At 38.7% G+C, this 18829-nt stretch overlaps 1 protein-coding gene across 2 annotated transcripts; it reads right to left on the bottom strand.

Annotated features, from left to right (window-relative positions):
• Positions 1-2931: 2931 nt before the first annotated feature.
• LOC137175553 (NACHT, LRR and PYD domains-containing protein 3-like) lies at positions 2932-18699 on the bottom strand. Of its 2 annotated transcripts, XM_067581292.1 has the most exons (11): positions 18299-18699; positions 17881-17954; positions 16993-17130; positions 16386-16665; positions 13088-14930; positions 9972-10145; positions 8959-9132; positions 7883-8053; positions 7075-7248; positions 6113-6286; positions 2932-3970 (listed from the first exon to the last, which is right to left on the bottom strand). In XM_067581292.1, exons 3-11 carry the CDS (start codon positions 17023-17025, stop codon positions 3961-3963), a joined length of 3033 nt encoding a protein of 1010 aa, XP_067437393.1. In that variant the 5' UTR covers positions 17026-17130; positions 17881-17954; positions 18299-18699; the 3' UTR covers positions 2932-3960. The 2 variants fall into 2 exon arrangements, with proteins under 2 accessions (XP_067437393.1, XP_067437394.1); XM_067581293.1 differs by lacking the exons at positions 2932-3970; positions 6113-6286; positions 7075-7248; positions 7883-8053 and adding an exon at positions 8084-8355.
• Between the last annotated feature and the right edge of the window lie 130 nt (positions 18700-18829).

The following is an 18829-nucleotide window of genomic DNA, read 5'->3' as shown; positions in this document are numbered from 1 at the left end:
AACAGGATTCATTAGATTAGTTCAGTGGTTCAGAGAATAGAGGACTGTAAATGACTCTGTATGAAGAGTGCTGTGTGTGAGAGAAACATGCTCCTGATTTAAACTCTTCTTAACTACAGACTTTTCCTGTCTTGTGGTTAGTGTCTAGACAGCAAACGTAGTGTGAGCAGCACATCAGCAGAGCAGCAGCAGCAGTGATGCTCCGTCTGTGTGTCTACACCGGAAGCGTTCAGGTGCAGTGTGGAGAGTAGGTCACCCCCATGTTGGAAGAACCCAATACACACGACTGTAGTGATGCATTTAAAATGGAGGAAAATAGACTTGAAGAGTATATGAACACTTCAGGTCACTGTTGCACTGTTGAGCCGGTGCAGACAGCTGCATAGATTAAAACGAGAGTGTATCTGTTGTGAGTGACATGTGCGTTAAAAATGCGTCTGACACTTTGCTTGTGGTGTTCCTGTCCAAAAGACACTGATAGAGATACTTTGCACCCACAGTCAACGGCAGAATAAATCTGTAGTTGTGTTCTCAGCAGTGATTGAGAATAAACAGAGATAAAAGGAATCAACCATGAAGGCAAAGAAGAGGGAGAATGCTCTTCTTCTCTTTACTCTGCTGTTAGAGGAACTGGATGTTGTCAAAATTCTCTCTCTCTGTCTCAGTGGGGCTCGCTCTACCAGGTGGACAGGGTGAAATTGAAGCAGTGACAGGGAAAGCTGGAGAGGACATGACTCTGCAGACTGGAGTCACTGGACTACATGGTGATTATCAGATCATCTGGTCTAATGGGGAAGAGCAGCGTGTGATTGTGAACTTTGATGAAGGTGTCCTGATATTGAAGACATCAGAGAGATTCCACCTGAACATTGAGACTGGATCTCTCACCATCCGATCTCTCAGCATCAACGACACCGGACTTTATCAGGGACAGATCATCAATGGAAACGGCTCACAGCACATCTTCAACCTGACTGTCATGGGTGAGTGTTCGGAGACTTTAATACAAAGCAGAAGATGATCCTGAGAATGTGTGTGTTTGTTTGTTTGTGTCTGTGCATGCAGTCATACACACAAAATCTAAAAACCGACTGTCCTGGTGGCTGCGTGGGAAAAAGATTTCCAGATTCTGGTGATATTCTTTTAAACCAATAATAACATTGTTATGACTAGACTGCAGGTTAAGATCAATACAGAAGCCTGGAAGGGACATGGTGGGGGGAAAAAATACAAATTTTGCTTGTTTCTCCTGCAGCAACAACAAAAAACTTCCAATCTAAATCGTTCAGGATAAAAGCATGATCTTGATAAATGATAAATGACCATTTTGGCAGAGAAACTTCACACATTTGGGTGTGTGGGGATGGGGGCTGTACGCACTTATGTGAGAGAACGCATAAGTGTGTGTGTCCATCAGGAACAAAATTTTGATATACGTGTGTAAATGTATGTGTTTCATCATTACTGCCTCCACTATATACATGCACATACAGACATTTAGTTCATCTCAGTCTCACAGCTGCTAATGAAGCTTGTTGTCTCCTGTTTTTTGTTTCACAGAGGCTGATCCCATCAAACCAGCTGCTGGACTTCGACATGACACTACTGCTCACAAGAGGAGTCACCTGGCAGCTGTCCCAGTTTACCTCTCTGTTGCAGTCTGCATTGTGCTGCTCATCTGTGCAGTTAGACACAAGACAATCAAAGGTCAGTATTAACAGAGTTCTGATCTTCATATGAGTTTAGAAGCTTTGTTGTCTGTCATCCACAGGATCACCAGCAGTGGGATCTCATGTTTTCTCTTCTCCACAGGAAAAGGTAACAGTGAGGTTGTCTGATGTCAGAGGATAAAAGAGGATCCTGGATGAATCTCATCATCGGGATAGATGCATGGACAGAGTGAAACTATTGCAGAGGAAAAGAGCCAATAATACAACTTCCATTATGCTTTTATGGTGAAAAAAAGGAAATGATTAACAGTAACTAGGATATCCTTTAGAGTAAATCTGCTCTCCTCTTTGTTTTCAGGACTGCATTCTTTTCATTCAGAAGTCCCTCTCTGGTACACTGCTATTCATAGACCAGAGATCTGGTTCATGGCTGGAAAGCAGTCTGTAATCTTTATTTGTAGACGTTTTTTTACACTGTCTCAAAACTAAAACATTTAAGGAGGATTGTTACTGACAGATCACATTAAGCTATTTGCTAATTCTTATACCACTTTTGTCTTCTCTAGACTTGAATGTATATGTGGTGATTTTATTTAGGAGGCAAGAAAAGCAGATTTAAAGACAAGCTGTGACAGCACAGTCATGCCATCCATTCAGTCACATTATGCTTTACATTAAATTATGCTCGTGCTCACAAAGCCATGAGGTCCCTGACATCATTCTGTTATCAGTTTGCCAGCGCCAACTTTTAGAGAAAAAGGACTTTTTAAACCAACATGTAAAATAACAAAATTACCGACACATTCACAGAGTGAAGAATGTGCAATTAAAACAGCTGTTAGCGTTTTGACTGTAATGTTAAATGTAATGTTTGTCATTTTTGCTTTGGTATACACTACGTTCATGAATGTAGTATTTAACCTGATCTCTGTTGTGATCATGTTAAAGTTTATGTTTATAAACTTGATTTGCATTTAAACCAAAACTAAAATCAGTGAAAACAATGATGTTAGTAAATAGTGAAAAATGCTTGTTACAGTTTTCTCAGAGTCAAAGGTGACGTCTTCATAGGCCTTGTTTTGTCTGACCCAAACTTCTAAACTCAAAAACGTTCAGTTTACTATCATGTATGACAAAGAAAAGCATTAAATGAGAACATTTGAGAAGTTTGAACCATACAGTTTTTGGGCATTTTTGCTTAATATTACTAAAAAAGTACTAAAATGATTGTTCGATTATCAAAATAGTTGAACATTAATTATCTGTTGATCTACTAATCGACAAATAGTTGAATGGTAAATGTAATAATAAAAACAAATAAAAATAACTTAGAAAATGCAGGCAATAAAATCAGATTCCTATCTCCATGTATAGAACAGAGGTTAACTTGGGGTTTAGTTGAAAGAGGAATTGGACAGTGGAAGAGAAGATATTCTTCATGGAGAGGGTTTGCAACATGTGTCTGTGCAATATGTGCAAGATGCAGCACTATTACAGGCTGTGAAACCATGTGGCTGAACCAAGATCATTTCACACAGCTGAGTCTAATTACCTGTTATCTTCATTAACATATAGGCTACATTTATTTCTCAGGCTTCCTTTACACTTTGTAAATATCATCTTATCATGAATTTTGGCATCATAGTTTTGTTCCATATCCTTCAATCAATCAATCAATCAATTTTTATTTATATAGCGCCATATCACAACAAAAGTAATCTCAAGGCACTTTTCACATAGAGCAGGTCAAGACCGTACTCTTTAATTTACAGAGACCCAACAATTCCCTTGGTAAGTGCCTATACACATAATATACCAAATTACCACTGTTTACTATTTCCAGCCGAGACTGAAGAAACTACAACACGTCATCATTATTTCTATTTTGGTGCTCTGACTTTGATAAAACAGCAACGTCTCACTCTCTCCCAGGAGTAATCCTTCTCCTGCTGACAGTCACAGTAAATTCTCCTCTGCTTCATGAATTAGTTTTAGTCCTTGTTAACTCTCAGTGTGATTCTGAGACACTTGATAAATATGGGCCCAGGGTCAGAGTGTGACTGAACACCTGTTTTTTTTCTTTTCTGCATCAAACAGCTCATGTACAACATATTTTAAAGTGCTGACTTCAACAAAATCCAGAGATAACTGTTCAGTTTGTAGTCAGTTAAGAGACTTAAGTGAAGATGACAAAGTCCAGATCCAGACTCCGGTCCAGATGGATCATCAGGATACAGCTGATCCTCTCTCAACACACACTCCTGGATGTTCACTCACACTCCTACATAGATCACCCCCATCTGATGAGAGAAGAAGAAACAGAGGTCATAATCAGTGTTTAGTGAGACTCACTTTATCAGCTGTCAGTCAGTGATGCAGCACATCCAGTATAAAGAGCAGCAGGGACTTCAGTCCTGACCAGACCAGAAGTAGGACAGCTGTGCAGCATTGCCAGCTTCCTTAGTTCTCATGTTAACATGTTGGAGTGAACACACTGAGCTCCAAACTCACAGACCTGCAGAGACTTTTGGTATCAAGTCTGTTTACTCTGCAGATTTCACTGTAGTACACGGACAAAATAAACTGCTGAGTGTTATGAACACGTCATTACTGTACAAACAGAGACATTCACTCATCAGATTATTGATGAATTTACTGTTGATACATGTGAACTGTTAGAAAAGTTTAAAAGCTACAGAGTCTCTGTGGGATTTTAAGATCTTTCCTGCTGTTAATAATCACATGACAATCAGTCAGAGCTCTCAGCTAAACACCTGCTGGGATTCCTGGACTTCAGCAGTGGTTCTGGGGTCTCATTTATAAAACAGTGCGTAGGATCCATGCTAAAAGTGTACGTGTGCACAAAAGCTTAAAATGGCGTGCGCCAAAAAATAATCAGAGTTATAAAACCAGGTGTGCGCACGAATGCACGTATATTTCCCTTTAAAAATCACAGTCCACCTGGAAATGTGCGCACACCATATCCCGCCCTCTACACGCCCACATTCAACCATAAATGGTCAATTCAAAAGCCTTCATGAATATTGATGTACATGTGTTTCTTTCGCCACACCAATCTCTCTCTCTGTCTTTAGACACCTGACTAATCAGTGTCAAGAGTCAGCGTATTGACCCTCTCGCTCATCACTTGCACTTGGGCAAGTGAATGAAAGTGACAGCATGAAGGGACTTTTACTCTTTTTTTCCCCTGTTTTCAGACATCTTGAACTCACGTGTGTAACCCAAAACAACCATATAAAACCTCAATAAACATTCTTGCGGATTGTAAGTCAGACATCTCTGGTTACATGTTTGCCACACCCTGCAGTGGGCCAGCTCCCAGTTAACCAGCATAAATAAATGCTGTAAACACTGTAAACACACATAAACAGTGTATTTGAGTGCAGGTGGTGAAAATGTGGCTGTGAGGTGACTGCAGAAGGTTGAGTGTGCATGTGGCAGCCATCGCCATGTCTCCAGTGTCTCTGTGCTTAACAACACACATAAACCACATGGAAACTAAACTCATACATGGTGATATATGCACAATATAATGAAATATTAAAAGTCTTTTAACGCTCTGTCCTCCAAATATATTTTAGTTACGTTTGTTTAAGTTAAGTTATTTGATGTCATCTTGGATTTCTACAACCGATGATGATAATTTGATCAATTAGTTGATGAAAATGAATCAGTATATTCACACTTAGCTAATATCAGAGAAAGGAAAGCCAGACTTTGCAGAATCCTGCCACCTGCCACATCCTTACATCATTCATTTCAGCAGCTGCTGCTCCACAACTGACTCTCCTTTGTGCTCTGGGTGAGACAGCGCTGATTAAATGTTGAGCAGACTTTAATAACTAAGTTGACTTATATCCTTTCAAATTGAAAGATGCTTCTGGTATAAGCCTAAGTACAGATAAGACTGCTGGTTTGAACGTTTATGATAATGTGGATCAATAATTAATGTTTGATATTAAGTAAAATTAAATGTGTGACAGGATTATTGTACAATCTAGCTTCAATTCACCACCTCACCATCTGTGTCGTCAATTTCCCGTCTCCAAAATGTTCGTATGCATGGGTCAGAGTTTACTTACAGGGGTGCACATTCTCCTGTCAGGTTTGTTTTTGTCAGCTGTAATCCAGCTTTATTTCTTGCAGACATGAACACAACAACAACAGTCGTCTTCACATCAACTCAAACACATGATCATGACAAGCTTCTGGCTGATCTGATTGGCTGACTGTTCTCTCTCTCGTCTTTCTGTCCAATCCTGAGGCCTGTCACCATTCTCCTCTCACAGCTTCACTGAGGAAAGCAGCCATTGAGAAGGTTGGAGTTTCACCAGGAAATATTAGATCTTTGCTTTGATACTAATTGTGTTTAGTACAATACTGCTGAAACCAGCATGGACTGACTTCAACTCTCTACTGACCTCAGAGTCTCCAGTCTACAGTGTGGACTGTCCTGAAGATCACACAGCAACTTTATGTCTGAATCCTGAAAGATGCTGCGACCCAGATCTAATTCTCTCAGATGGGAGGGGTTGGACTTCAGAGCGGAGGCCAGAGAAGCACAGCTGATCCCTGACAAACTGCAGTCCCACAATCTGAATAAAGAATAAATTATGTCACTTTAGAAGACAAAGTTTCTACTAGGAATTATTCACTGTTTCATAATCTGTTCAGAAGAAGGTTTAGAATGTAGAAGTTTAGAAAATGGAAACTCCAAACACCTGAACCCAACATGATGCAGGTTGAAAACTGTCAAATATACTCAGTGTAAAAGAGCTCTCATCAATATTAAAGACAACATGCTGCTACTTCAATAGTCGTAGTGACTTCACCTCTTAAACTTTGCAGCTCCACCAGTGACTCCCTCTATACCTCTATCTGTGACAATATAAAAAACCCATCAAAATTTATTTGAGATTCTACTCAAGATCTCAATGTTTACAAAGATACCAAATACATCAGGATGGATTTGGGGAAAATAGGAGGAAAATATATGTACAATATTTATATTTAATAGGATAGTGCCGCCATAAAAAAACACATCTTATATTGAAATATTTCAGTCAGTATAAACACTGCATTAAAGTGTTGGAACAAGTAAGTACTGGATATTATACTTGTTGCCCTCTGATTGAGTTTATTGGTTTAAATAAATCAAGAGTTTCAGAGGTTCAGAATGAATTATCCAGTGTAGGATTTTTCTTTTTATATGAAGGTTTTATATGAATGTGCAGCTCAACATTGCTCTGACACAGTCAATGGACTAAACCACTGAAGAATAAAATAGACGTTCCCATTAACATACTCATTGTGGATCAGCATTATATCAGCTTTTTGTCACATCATGTTAATCTCAGCACAGAAGTAAAAAATGGTGTCTGACCTCAGAGTCTCCAGTTTACAGTGTGGACTCTCCAGAAAATCACACAGTAGCCTCACGTCTGAATCCTGCAGTTTGTTTCCACTCAGATCCAGCTTTCTCAGATGGGCAGGGTTGGACTTCAAAGCTGAGACCAGAGAAGCACAGCTGATCTCTGATAAACTGCAGAAAAGAAATCTGAATAAAGAAATAAATGATGCAATAATGCAATCAGTTGTGTTCAGGTTTTAAATGTGTAGTTCAAAATTACTATGTCCTAATCAATGAGCTTTTCTCTAAAATGAGGAGAGTGACTGTCATTTTGTTATTATGGATCAACATAATGTCATCCTTCTACAGACATAATCCATGTCACCACAATATTCACCATATTCATGTCAACATTGATTAATAAAGAATAATTTAAACACCTGTATTGATCTCTTTGTGTCCCTGTGTGTGTGTGTTTGTTCTGAAGGATCAATATCAATGATCAGATATTGTTCATTTAAACACATTAAAGAATATAATAAAATTTCTCCTTCAGCAAGTAAACTTGGATCAATTTCAAACACATATTAGTTGAGAGGATCTTCTGTGTACAGATGTGACTCTTTATTAAAAACTATAAACATTAAGTTACAACTAGCAGTGGACATTTTCTACAGTTTCTTTAAGAATCAGTCATCTTTTATTACTAAGGACTAAACTTTATATATTAAAAAAATGAAAATATGGGAAAAAAGGAAATTAAATTCATGTATGTGCATAAATTAGGTTCAGCTGTTAAACATTAAGATCAACAATAGCAACAGACAGTCAGTGAACTGACCCCAGAGTCTCCAGTCTACAGTGTGGACTCTTCAGAAAATCACAAATCAGCTTCATCACTGAATCTTGCAGCTTGTAACCCAATTCCAACCTTCTTAGATGGCAGGGGTTGGACTTCAGAACTGAGACCAGAGAAGCATAGTTGATCTCTGACAAACTGCAGTCCTTCAATCTGAATAAAGAATAAATGATGTAGATTAAAATACATCTATAATTCAATCAGATGTGTTCAGGCTTTAAATGTATAGTTCAATGTTACTATGTCCTCATCAATGAGGGTTTCTCTAAAAATGCAGAGTGACTTTGTCATTGTGTGATTGTGGATCATCATGTCAGCCAGTGGTACCAGACAATTATCAGCAGGGGGGCACAGGATTGTCATGAGTGGGCACTCCTTTTTACATTGCCATAGATTGTACGTTTCTTTCTTCTTTTTGTGGTAGTGTAATGTAAATGATCCAGATGAATGGCCATCTATACATAAAAGAAGAAACAACACAATAAAGTGGAAACCGCTTATAATGATCATGTCTCTCCCAATCAAATTGATCACTATAAGTGGATGATTATTATCAGAACAGTGGCATGGGCTGTGCTAAGTGTGCGACTGCACAGGGCCTGGCGCCTTTAGGGCCTGGTGTCTGTCGTGCAGTTTTGTTTTTTTTGTTTTTTTAATGACTAAATTGAAATTCCTGTTTGTCAATTCCATTATGCATAGTCAAGGTCACATGAAAAAATCAAATTATTCAGGTTTCTTCATTTTTGATATTGTGTTATTACGTAGTTCGTGCTCCATCTCCCCTGGGAGAATAGAAAAAGAAGCTCTTTATTGAAAAAGCTGTATATCTTTTCTGTTAAGAGTTCATTTTGGGATTTTCAGCTAACGATGGGCATTTTCTACTGTTTCCTTAAGAATCAGTTATCTTTTATAACCACAGACTAAAATTTGCACAGCAAAAAATGGAAATATGGAAAAAGAAAAATAACTTAATGGATGTAAGTTATGTATATACATAAAATAGATTCAGTTGTTTAACATTAATATCAACAATAGTAACAGACAGTCAGTGAACTGACCCCAGTGTCTCCAGTCTACAGTGTGGACTCTCCAGAAAATCACACAGCAGCTTCACTCCTGAATCCTGAAGCTTGTTGTGGCTCAGATCCAGCTCTCTCAGATGGGAGGGGTTGGACTTCAGAGCTGACATGAGAGAAGCACAGCTGCTCTCTGACAAACCGCATATTCCCAATCTGAATAAAGAATAAAGGATGTAAATTAATATGCATTTATAGTCCAATCAGATGTGTTTAGGTTTCGACATTACTATGTCCTAATCAATAAGCTATTTCCTAAAATAAGTAGAGTTACTGTCATTGTGTTATTGTGGTTCATCATAATGTCAGCCTTCTACAGACATCATCCAAATTTCACCACAACATTCAGACACCTATTCATGTCAACACTGAGTCATAAAATGCTGCTGAACTCAGTCAGGTCTATAATTAGAGGATCAATATGAAATCAGACATGTAGGACTAAAGCCTCTTCATTATTTATTACATGACTTCCTTCCTGTATTTGGTACTTTGGTTGCTATGTGTAATTAAAACATGTTGTTAGTGGCAGTAATCATTCCTCCTGCCCATACCGACTGTGAAGTGGTCTCTTCCTAACATAATTACACTGTGGGAAATGAGTTCATAAGTTCAGCTGAAGCTAATATGAGGCTTTGACAGTGTGGTAGATGCCCACTTGATTTGTCTACCTCAAAGTTACAAACTATTTAGAACAAAATTCCCTCTTTGAGTTGCGATCCTGCCACTGCAGCTCAGCAAGGAAACACTGAAGAAACACAAAGTATTTCTTGATATGAGTAACTCAGACAGCTGAAGCCTCATATTGTTGTCTTTGGAAGTCATTTTTAAACAGAACAAGACTATGGATTTTTAATTCTTGAAAAATTTAAATTCTACACATTTGTGCTCAGGCAAATCCCAAAAATTTATGAACCAAACATTTGAGCCTTCAGCGAAGGATTTGAATTGAATATATAGAAAAAAACTATCAAAGCTACAGCCAGTGAACTGACCTCAGAGACTCCAGTCTACAGTTTGGACTCTCCAGTCCAGCAGACAGAAGCGTCACTCCGGAATCTGACAGACTGTTTCCACTCAGGTCAAGCTCTCTCAGATGGGAGGGGTTAGACTTCAGAGCTGAGGCCACAATTTCATAGCGAGTCTTTGAGAGTCCACAGTTAAAAAGTCTGTCATGACACATATATTACAACATGTGTTATCATGAAAGACAACACTTTATATTAACTTCCTGCATTTGATGATGAAACAGTTTGACATTCCCTATTTTGATTAGCAGTTGCTCTTCACAACAGTTGTTCAGCTAATCTTTTTTTTTTAATTAATATTTTTTTCTGGGGCATTTTATTCCTTTAATGGAAAGCGACAGTTGAGAGATAACAGAAAACAAGAGAAAAGAGAGGGACAGGGAATGACATCCAACAAAGGTCCATCACCACAATCAAAACACGGACATTGTGGTGACCACATATGCGTCTTAACCAGTAGGCTACCAGAGCACTCCTAGTTCAGCTAATCATATCTCACTGTGTTTGAATGAAACAATAATTCTCATCACTCTCTCTCATACCTGCAGACTTTTAATCTTTGTTTTGCTTTAATCTTGTAGATGTAGGGAGAGAAAATAGAGTTACATTTTGGGTTCCAAATTTTCACAGTCTGTCTGTGTGATCTGATACCATGTCTGTCTCCACAAAGTTAGCATGAGGACATCTTGATTAGAAAACCATGTTTACTGTCTATTATTTTTAATTTGATTCCAGAATATTTTTACTGTTCAACTCAGTGAACAGTTACAATTGAGAAAGATCATCTCTCTTTGCTAACTGCTGCTGTCAGGTTCAAATCCATAAGCAGGAAAATTTAGTGACTGTTGACAAACACAAATGAAACAAATGGCTTGACAATATTAGACCTGTACATAATTAAATATTAATGTAATTAAATATTGAGATGTGCATGACAGATGACTGCATGATGTTTAGTCATCAACATTCTTTTTTGAAAAAATGATCCAGCACACAAACACAATTAACACACCAATAAAGTTGAATTATTTTCAACATGATGTCATCAGAAAGATGTTATCAGGTATCAGCATTAAAAAGATAACATTGACCTTTAATGTGTATAAAATCTCTTTAAACAGTCTGAATTCTACCATTCTGCTCTCATATTCATCAGACCTCTGTGCATTTTCTGCTACTTCTCTTCTCTACACCAACAAGAGAGAAAACACCTGAGAATTCCTTTTCTGTGCAAACAGAATATAAGAAATACTTAAAAACAAAACTATGTGACACCATTGCTCGGTTCAACACACTCAGGGGTTTTGTCTCATATGACCAGCAGTTTATGGAGGCTAATGTTGGTTAATGTTAAGAAATTTTATATATATTGTTGTATAACTGACATTGCTGAATCAGTTTGATTTGCTGATCCCTATGCTCACAATGAAATGTCTCAGAAACCATTAAAAAATGATGATGAAAGCAATTCTCTCTGACTTCAGCAATCACCTTTGGAAAATGATACAGATCAGAATTCTTAATCATAGTGGTAAAAAACAATGTCTGTCTGATTATATGTTATTTGCAGAATTTACTTATGTGTTGGGCCTCAACCATGGGGTCAGACAAAGGCAGGCCTACATGTAAACTCTGAGGCCTGGCAACAAGGTCACCCTTTCCCTTTGTTCCCTGAAACAAAGCAGCAGCACCAAAATGCTGCTCACAGACTCCATTTCCCATGGTGCTTTGCCAAGTTCGTGCCTAAGTGTGAACTCAGCAAGAAGCCTCAAGCTCTCATCACTGATTGGCAGAGACGCATCAACACCACAGGGAACCATGGCAACACAGCCGTGACATCACCGCTTCTTTAAGTACCCACTGGAGACAGTTATCGCACCTTTCCAGTGTAACCGTGCTAGGAGAAGGTCTGCTTTCTCCGTCAGCCAGATTACTAATGGAGGTAAATCGTGCACATGTACTTATCCCGCGTTTTTTGGAGCTTCTCCCCTCGCTGGACGAGATGAGACTTCGACCCATGTTCACACGAACACTGCTATTGGATCCACAAGAAACTGCTGTTGGCAACCTAGCACTCTAACTGTGCCTGCAGAAGGAAGAAAGGATTTTCTTCACAGAGACGTGGATAACTTGTATTCCCCACTGTCTACCGACTGAGTCGCCCATCCTGAGATTCTTCGCTGCCCCACCGAGAAACCAGCCACTGTTAGCCTTGAAGAAATAAGGACAGCACCACCCATACCATGCACCGGAGGACCTGTGCTGGATTTCACTGATGGACTGCTGCCTATTTAGTTTGTGTTCACCACACTAGACTGTTTTGCGTTGTCCCACTCGTATTGTTGTCTCCTGACTAGATCCCTGCTTGTGTTGTATCAGTCTCATATGTACATTTGGATAAAAGCATCTGCTAAATGAAAAATGTAAATCTAAATGTAAATGTGATTGAGAGAGTCAGAACTCAGACTTAAACTTCACCGTCCACTTGGTGGTGCTGATATCCCAGATATCAGCTCTTCTAAGTGGTTCCCCGTATTATTAATTAATATTCATTATTTATTGCTTTCATAATTCATAATTATCTCTGATCATTATTAATTATTACTAATAATAAAACCAAACACACTCCTACCCAATACAACACATAATAACTTTACTGCATTCACTGATAACCTTAAAATACTGATATATGTTGTGATAAAATGCGGCTGTAATAAAACCTCAACCACAACCTCTAAAGTCCTTATTTGGTTTACCAGGTTAGAATTATGCCTCTGTAACCAAAACAGAGATAAATAAAAGAAAAAACTGTAAAATCAATAATTACTAGAAATAAACAGAATAACTGTGTTCATTAACTTAACAGCTATAAACACAACCAACTGAAAAATCAACATTATATGTACTCACAACATTTGAAACAGCTCAAGAACACCTATGACTAAATATAACTGACATAATATTTCTGCTATAAACAAGTAGAGAACTATTTTAACAATATAATAAGTTTTATATTATTTATATTTGAAGAAATAACCTACTAATCTACAATGATTTATAATGTTAATCACATCTGGACTTACACAGCCTTTTTGCAGTTCCTCACAGCTGGGAGCAGTCTCAGTCGTCCCTCGGCTGAAGTATTGTACTTTGTCAGGTCCAACTCATCCAGAACCTCCTCAGACATCTGCAGCATGTAGGCCAGAGCTGAGCACTGAATCACATGGAGAGTCTTCTTTGATTTGTTCTCTGACTTCAGGAACTCTTGGATCTCCTGATGTACTGAGAGGTCATTCATCTCCATCAGACAGTGGAAGATGTTGATGCTTCTGTCAGGAGAGATACCATCATCATGATAAACACCATCATCATAATACCAGTAACCATTCATCTTCTTCAGGTTGTTGATGGCTCTCTGGATGATTTCTGGACTGTTCTCTGTCTGACCCAGCAGGCCTCCTAAGAGACTCTGGTTGGACTCCAGAGAGAGGCCATGAAGGAAGCGAGCAAACAGGTCCAGGTGGCCATTTTCACTTCCGAGAGATTTCTTCATGACGTCCATCAGGAAGTGATCCAGAGATGAGTTACTGTGGTCTTTTCCCAGGAAGTCCTTCAGTACCTTTGTGTTCCTGCTGGTGTAACAGTGGTACATGTAGACTGCAGCCAGAAACTCCTGAATGCTCAGATGAACAAAGCAGTAGACTGTTTTCTGGGAGATCACACTCTCTCTTTTGAAGATCTCTGTACAAACTCCTGATAACACTGAGGCCTCTGTGACATCAAGACCACACTCCTCCAGATCTTTTTGGTAGAACATGATGTTTCCTTTTTCCAGTTGTTCAAATGCCAGCCTCCCCAGCTTCAGAAGAACTTCCCGGTCAGCCTCCGTCAGCTCCTCATCATACTTCTTCCTCTTTGTCTTGTGTGCATCATACTTGTGCTTCTTCCTCATTGTCTGAACCAGCAGGAAGTATGAGTACAGGTCAGTCAGGGTCTTGGGCAGCTCTCCTCTCTTGTCTGTAGTCAACATGTGTTTCAGAACTGTAGCAGTGATCCAGCAGAAGAGGGGGATGTGACACATGATGTGGAGGCTCCTGGATGTCTTGATGTGTGAGATGATGCTGCTGGACAGCTCTTCATCACTGAATCTCTTCCTGAAGTATTCCTCCTTCTGGGCGTCAGTGAAGCCTCGTACTTCTGTTACCCTGTCATAACATTTCTGATCTAGGATCTGACTGGCCGCTGCAGGTCGGGAAGTTATCCAGATGAGAGCCAAGGGAAGCAGATTCCCCTTGATGAGGTTTGTCAACAGCACGTTGACTGATGACCTCTGTGTGACATCAGACACAACCCCATTGTTCTCAAAATCCAGTTCAAGTCTGCTTTCATCCAGGCCATCCAAGATGAACAAAATTTTACAGTCTTTAGAGTCGAGCCTCTCTGCTGTGACCTTCTGTAATGTTGGATGGAACTCATGGATCAACCTGAGAAGACTGTACTGCTCATCTTTGAACAAGTTCAGCTCCCTGAACGAAAGTGGGATCACCAGACTGACATCTTGGTTTTCCAAGCCCTTTGCCCAGTCCAGAGTGAACTTCTGCACTGAGAAGGTTTTTCCTACACCAGCGACACCGCTCGTCAGAACAACTTTGATGATGTGTTCCTCTTGGTCAGGTAAGACTTTAAAGATGTCGTGGCACTTTATTGTCTCATGGAAGGTCTTATTTTTAGAAGCAATTTCAAGTTGCCACACCTCATGTTGGGTATTAACTTCTTCACTCTTTCCCTCTGTGATGTATAGCTCAGTGTAGATCCTGTTGAGGAGGGTTTCACTTCCTGCTCCATCAGTTCCTTCAGTCACTTGTTGACATTTCCTCCGAAGACTGATCTTATATATATCTAAAACCTCATGCAGACCACTATCTGCTGAAAGAGAAGAAAAATATAGATTTGAACTACTATCAATATGTTTACATGCATTTATGTAACCAGGTTACACGGAGAAACCAGGTTACTTGGGTAATTGGGGTGTAACACTGCCACAAGTGTGAGGGGAAGAGTAATATATAGATATATAAATCGTATGGTTTAATACGAAAAACTCTTGCAAGGTTAAACCTCTGATTAACTCTATCCCTGTTACTCATGCTGTTCCCTGTTCAACGTCTGGCAAGTTTGATTTCTTTTGGACCCTCTTTCTTCTTTTTTTGCAATGCATTGCTGATCCTGATTTCTATTTTTGCTTTTTGAAGGGAGGGTATATTCCATTTCTGGTGTTCTTTGGAAATTTCACTTGGACTATGTGAATGGTATAAGGAGGTTTTTCTTTGAGTTGGACTAGCATTGGACATTCAAGTACACACTTAATGAATTCCGTGTGAATTTATTGTGTTCTCTTAATAAACTGTTGTGTTAGGATACATTTAAGTTTCCAGTTAGTACTTTCCTTTGTTACTGTCAAAAGAGCTTTAAAGACACCCAAAACTTAAGCTGATTGCTATAGGGGGAACATGTTACTAAAATGTTAAGTGGTAGAAAACAACTTATTTAGATTTCTAGAGGATACTTTTTGTTAGTTTGAGTCCTGGTTGGACTTTAAATACAAGGATAAATCCCTCTGTGTAATGATCTCGCCTTTCATTCAGCTGCTGGACTTTCCCTATCTACAGTGTTTTGTTAAGTACATGTTATGTATTTACATGGCAGAGAAATTGGCGTTCTCCAGGAGAAATCTACCTTGTAAAATAATAAAAATAATGAATGTAATTTGTACCACACTTCACATTCATAGTGAAACTCAACGTTTTTCTGATCCACAACCCTGATTATAGTAATCAATAACAGTCACTTTGTCGGACCACCTGTCAGAATTACGTAACTGCCCACCTGACAAGAGTTCATTCATGTTTTCCACAGTTGCATCTACAATCTTTCAATAATGCAATGATGACCCCCCAAATTACCCTTACAGTGTGAAACCAGCCTCCAGGAAGTACTGTATGTCTCACAGCTGCCAGTGTCTGTTGGTCAGTGGAGGAGATATTGCCAGATTTAACGTGGGCATCAGTTTATGTAGTTATGTCTGCATCGTTACAACATCTGCAATTTGAGCACTATGTGTAAAGAGGTCTATATCTCCCACACAGTTCTTTCTATGCTGACGTAAACCTACTTAAATCAAAGCTGAGACTTTAATATGGTTTTTATTTTAAATCAAATGTGCTGAAGCACAGAGCCTGAAGAACAAAAAAATGTCTAATTGTCCAAATACTATTTGGACTGTATTTAAAATTTTGAAGAAAATATAAAGAGACAAGCTGTTTCTCCTCACAGATCTGATGTCTGGGTGTGATGTCATGTTTGTCTCTTCCTGTGACTGACCTTCTGCTCCTGAGCTGATGTTTGGCAACTCCCTCACCAGATCATTCCTGCTGATCTTCTTTAAAATGCTCTTGATCACTTCCACAGCTCCAGCAAATTCATATTTCTGCACCATCAGATCCACCACGTTGCGCCTCTCTGCCTTTGACAGCTGGCTTTCTTTGATGGGTGGGATGTCGCCCACCTTTTCATACTTCAGGGACCACTTGAACTTCTCAAATTCATCATCTCCTAGATCATCAAGAATGTTGAGGAGGTCCATCTCCGTCATCTTGGCTCTCTGGTAAAATCAGAGCACGTTGATAAAAGAACAGTTGTGTTTCTGTCTGTCTGCCAGTAGAAACTCATTCTGTGTTTCTACTGGATCTGACTGATTTGACAGAAAGCCCAGTTTAACCGCAGTTGTTTAAGTATCAGAGAAACTCAAGAGGATCTTCAGTAAAAATGTCTACTCAGAAGCTGTTCTGGAGTTTTCTTTCAGATCAAGTTGTGTTAAAATTGACATTTTTCTGGCTTAAATGTTGAGAATAAAAGTCTAATCTTAAACAATGGTTGACAAAGCAATCTCACCACAAGGTCCAGTTAGACTTCTGCTTTCACAACTCACCTGTTTGTTGCAGTTCAGTGAACTCTGGCGCATTTACATGTTCTGGTTGGTTCATTAATGCTGGTGTGAAAGCTATCAACTGACAGCACCTGAAAATGAGGATCTTGTCTCAAAGTGCACTCTTGTGTGTTTTTTATTCTGTGAAAGCAAAAACAGAATTTTAACAGGATGTTAATAGTGGTCTACATATGTGATTAATATGGACATTAAATTAAAGTAGCGTTAAATCCATCTGCTGAACACAGATCTGTAAAAGAAGTGATCTTAGAAGAGATCTGTAAGCCAGCAGTTCACCAATAAAAAAATGAGTGAAACACAGTGACTATCCTCCCGTAATATCATGCTTTTCATACTGTTTCGTCCTTCCTGTCTGTCTTTAGTTGTGATAAATCACATTGTAATCATAACTAATGATGCTGATAGTAAGTTATTTCTCTTTGAGCTCTTTGTGACATCAGATAAGATCAATAAACTCAGCAGGTTCAGTTTGTGATTTTGATGATTATACGAAGAGTTTTCAGAACTCAACACCTTTTGGAGCATTTTCTGTTGTACAAATAAGAAACACAGTTTAGTTGTTTGTGTCAGAACTGGGCCTTTTGCTTCTTACTGCTAATGCTGAACCCAGCTTAAGGCCTTCATCATTTCAGGTGATATCGTACTTTTACAGCATTTTCACAAACAAATGTTTAAATACCAAATATTAAAACAACCCACATACACTCTGAATATTAGGTATATGCATCTTTTTGTATCTACAGCTGAAAACAGATGTGAGAGCAAAAAAAATTGAACTTCTACATGTGTAAACACTGTGAATGAATATGAAGAATACTACTAATAATAATATCATCTTCAGGTCAGTTTACAGCAGAAACAGTCTCTTACTTTGTGTCTGAGGGTCCAGGTTCATTACTGAAGTCTGGAGGATGATCATTAGACTGAGAGGTAAACCAGTAACACTAGAGACACACACACATACACAGTAGAATAAACTCAGTCCTTCCTCGCAACTTGGAAGCTTCTAAACAGTTTACATGACTACAACCATGTGTGTTTTCTAGCCATCACAAAGATAAACTTTGACCCTACGTCTAACAAACAGAGTTCAGATAAACATTTCAGTCATTCTTAACCGTGTCCGCGTGAAAAACCAAGAACAAAGGAAATGTGTGAAAATGTCAACATTGTAATTACATATTTTTCTGACACAGTTTAATCTACTAAACAATTAATCCAAATATAATCTGCAGATTGATCAATAATGACAGTAATCATTCTTTGCAGCCCTGATATTAACACTCACCCTGCCTCAGACTTACAGACTTCTCCTCTTTGTGCACTTTAAAATGGAGCCTTCCCCTGTTTGCTCCTCCCTCCTTCTTCTTTCCTGGAAATCACATGTCTGTGTATGTATGTATGTATGTATGTGTGTGTGTGTGTATGTGTATATATATGTGTGGGTGTGTGTGTCAGGTACAGGACATGAACCACACGCCTTGTCCTGCAGCTCAGCTTGTTGAATGAACCACCAAACAAACATTCAGCTGGGAATAACTCTGCCCTTGTATATATATGACTGAAATGAACCTGTATACTTAAAATGCTCTGAAGAAGGCTCTGCGCTGAAACATGTAAGCGTTTTTCTAATGTGATGGGAGCCAAATAAACAAGTGAAATGTTAGTATTTTGTCCTCCTTGACTAGGAAATTTTAGATGTGCTACCTTTTTTTTTATTTATTTATTTTTTTTTAAACATTTTTAAAGTTATATATATATATATATATATATATATATATATATATATATATATATATATATATAGCACCTTTCTAGG

Source organism: Thunnus thynnus, chromosome 23 (assembly GCF_963924715.1).
Source record: "Thunnus thynnus chromosome 23, fThuThy2.1, whole genome shotgun sequence".
Taxonomy (NCBI): Eukaryota; Metazoa; Chordata; class Actinopteri; order Scombriformes; family Scombridae; genus Thunnus; species Thunnus thynnus.
This window is presented reverse-complemented; position numbering and strand designations above follow the sequence as displayed.

Excerpts from the sequence above, each read along its gene's own strand:
- LOC137175553 (XM_067581292.1), bottom strand. The coding sequence starts at position 17,025 with ATGCGCCAGAGTTCACTGAACTGCAACAAACAG. Across the intron at positions 9,133-9,971 it reads TGTAGACTGGAGTCTCTGAG|ATTGGGAATATGCGGTTTGT; the intron begins GTCAGTTCACTG and ends TTCTTTATTCAG. Across the intron at positions 6,287-7,074 it reads TGTAAACTGGAGACTCTGAG|ATTGTGGGACTGCAGTTTGT; the intron begins GTCAGACACCAT and ends TTCTTTATTCAG.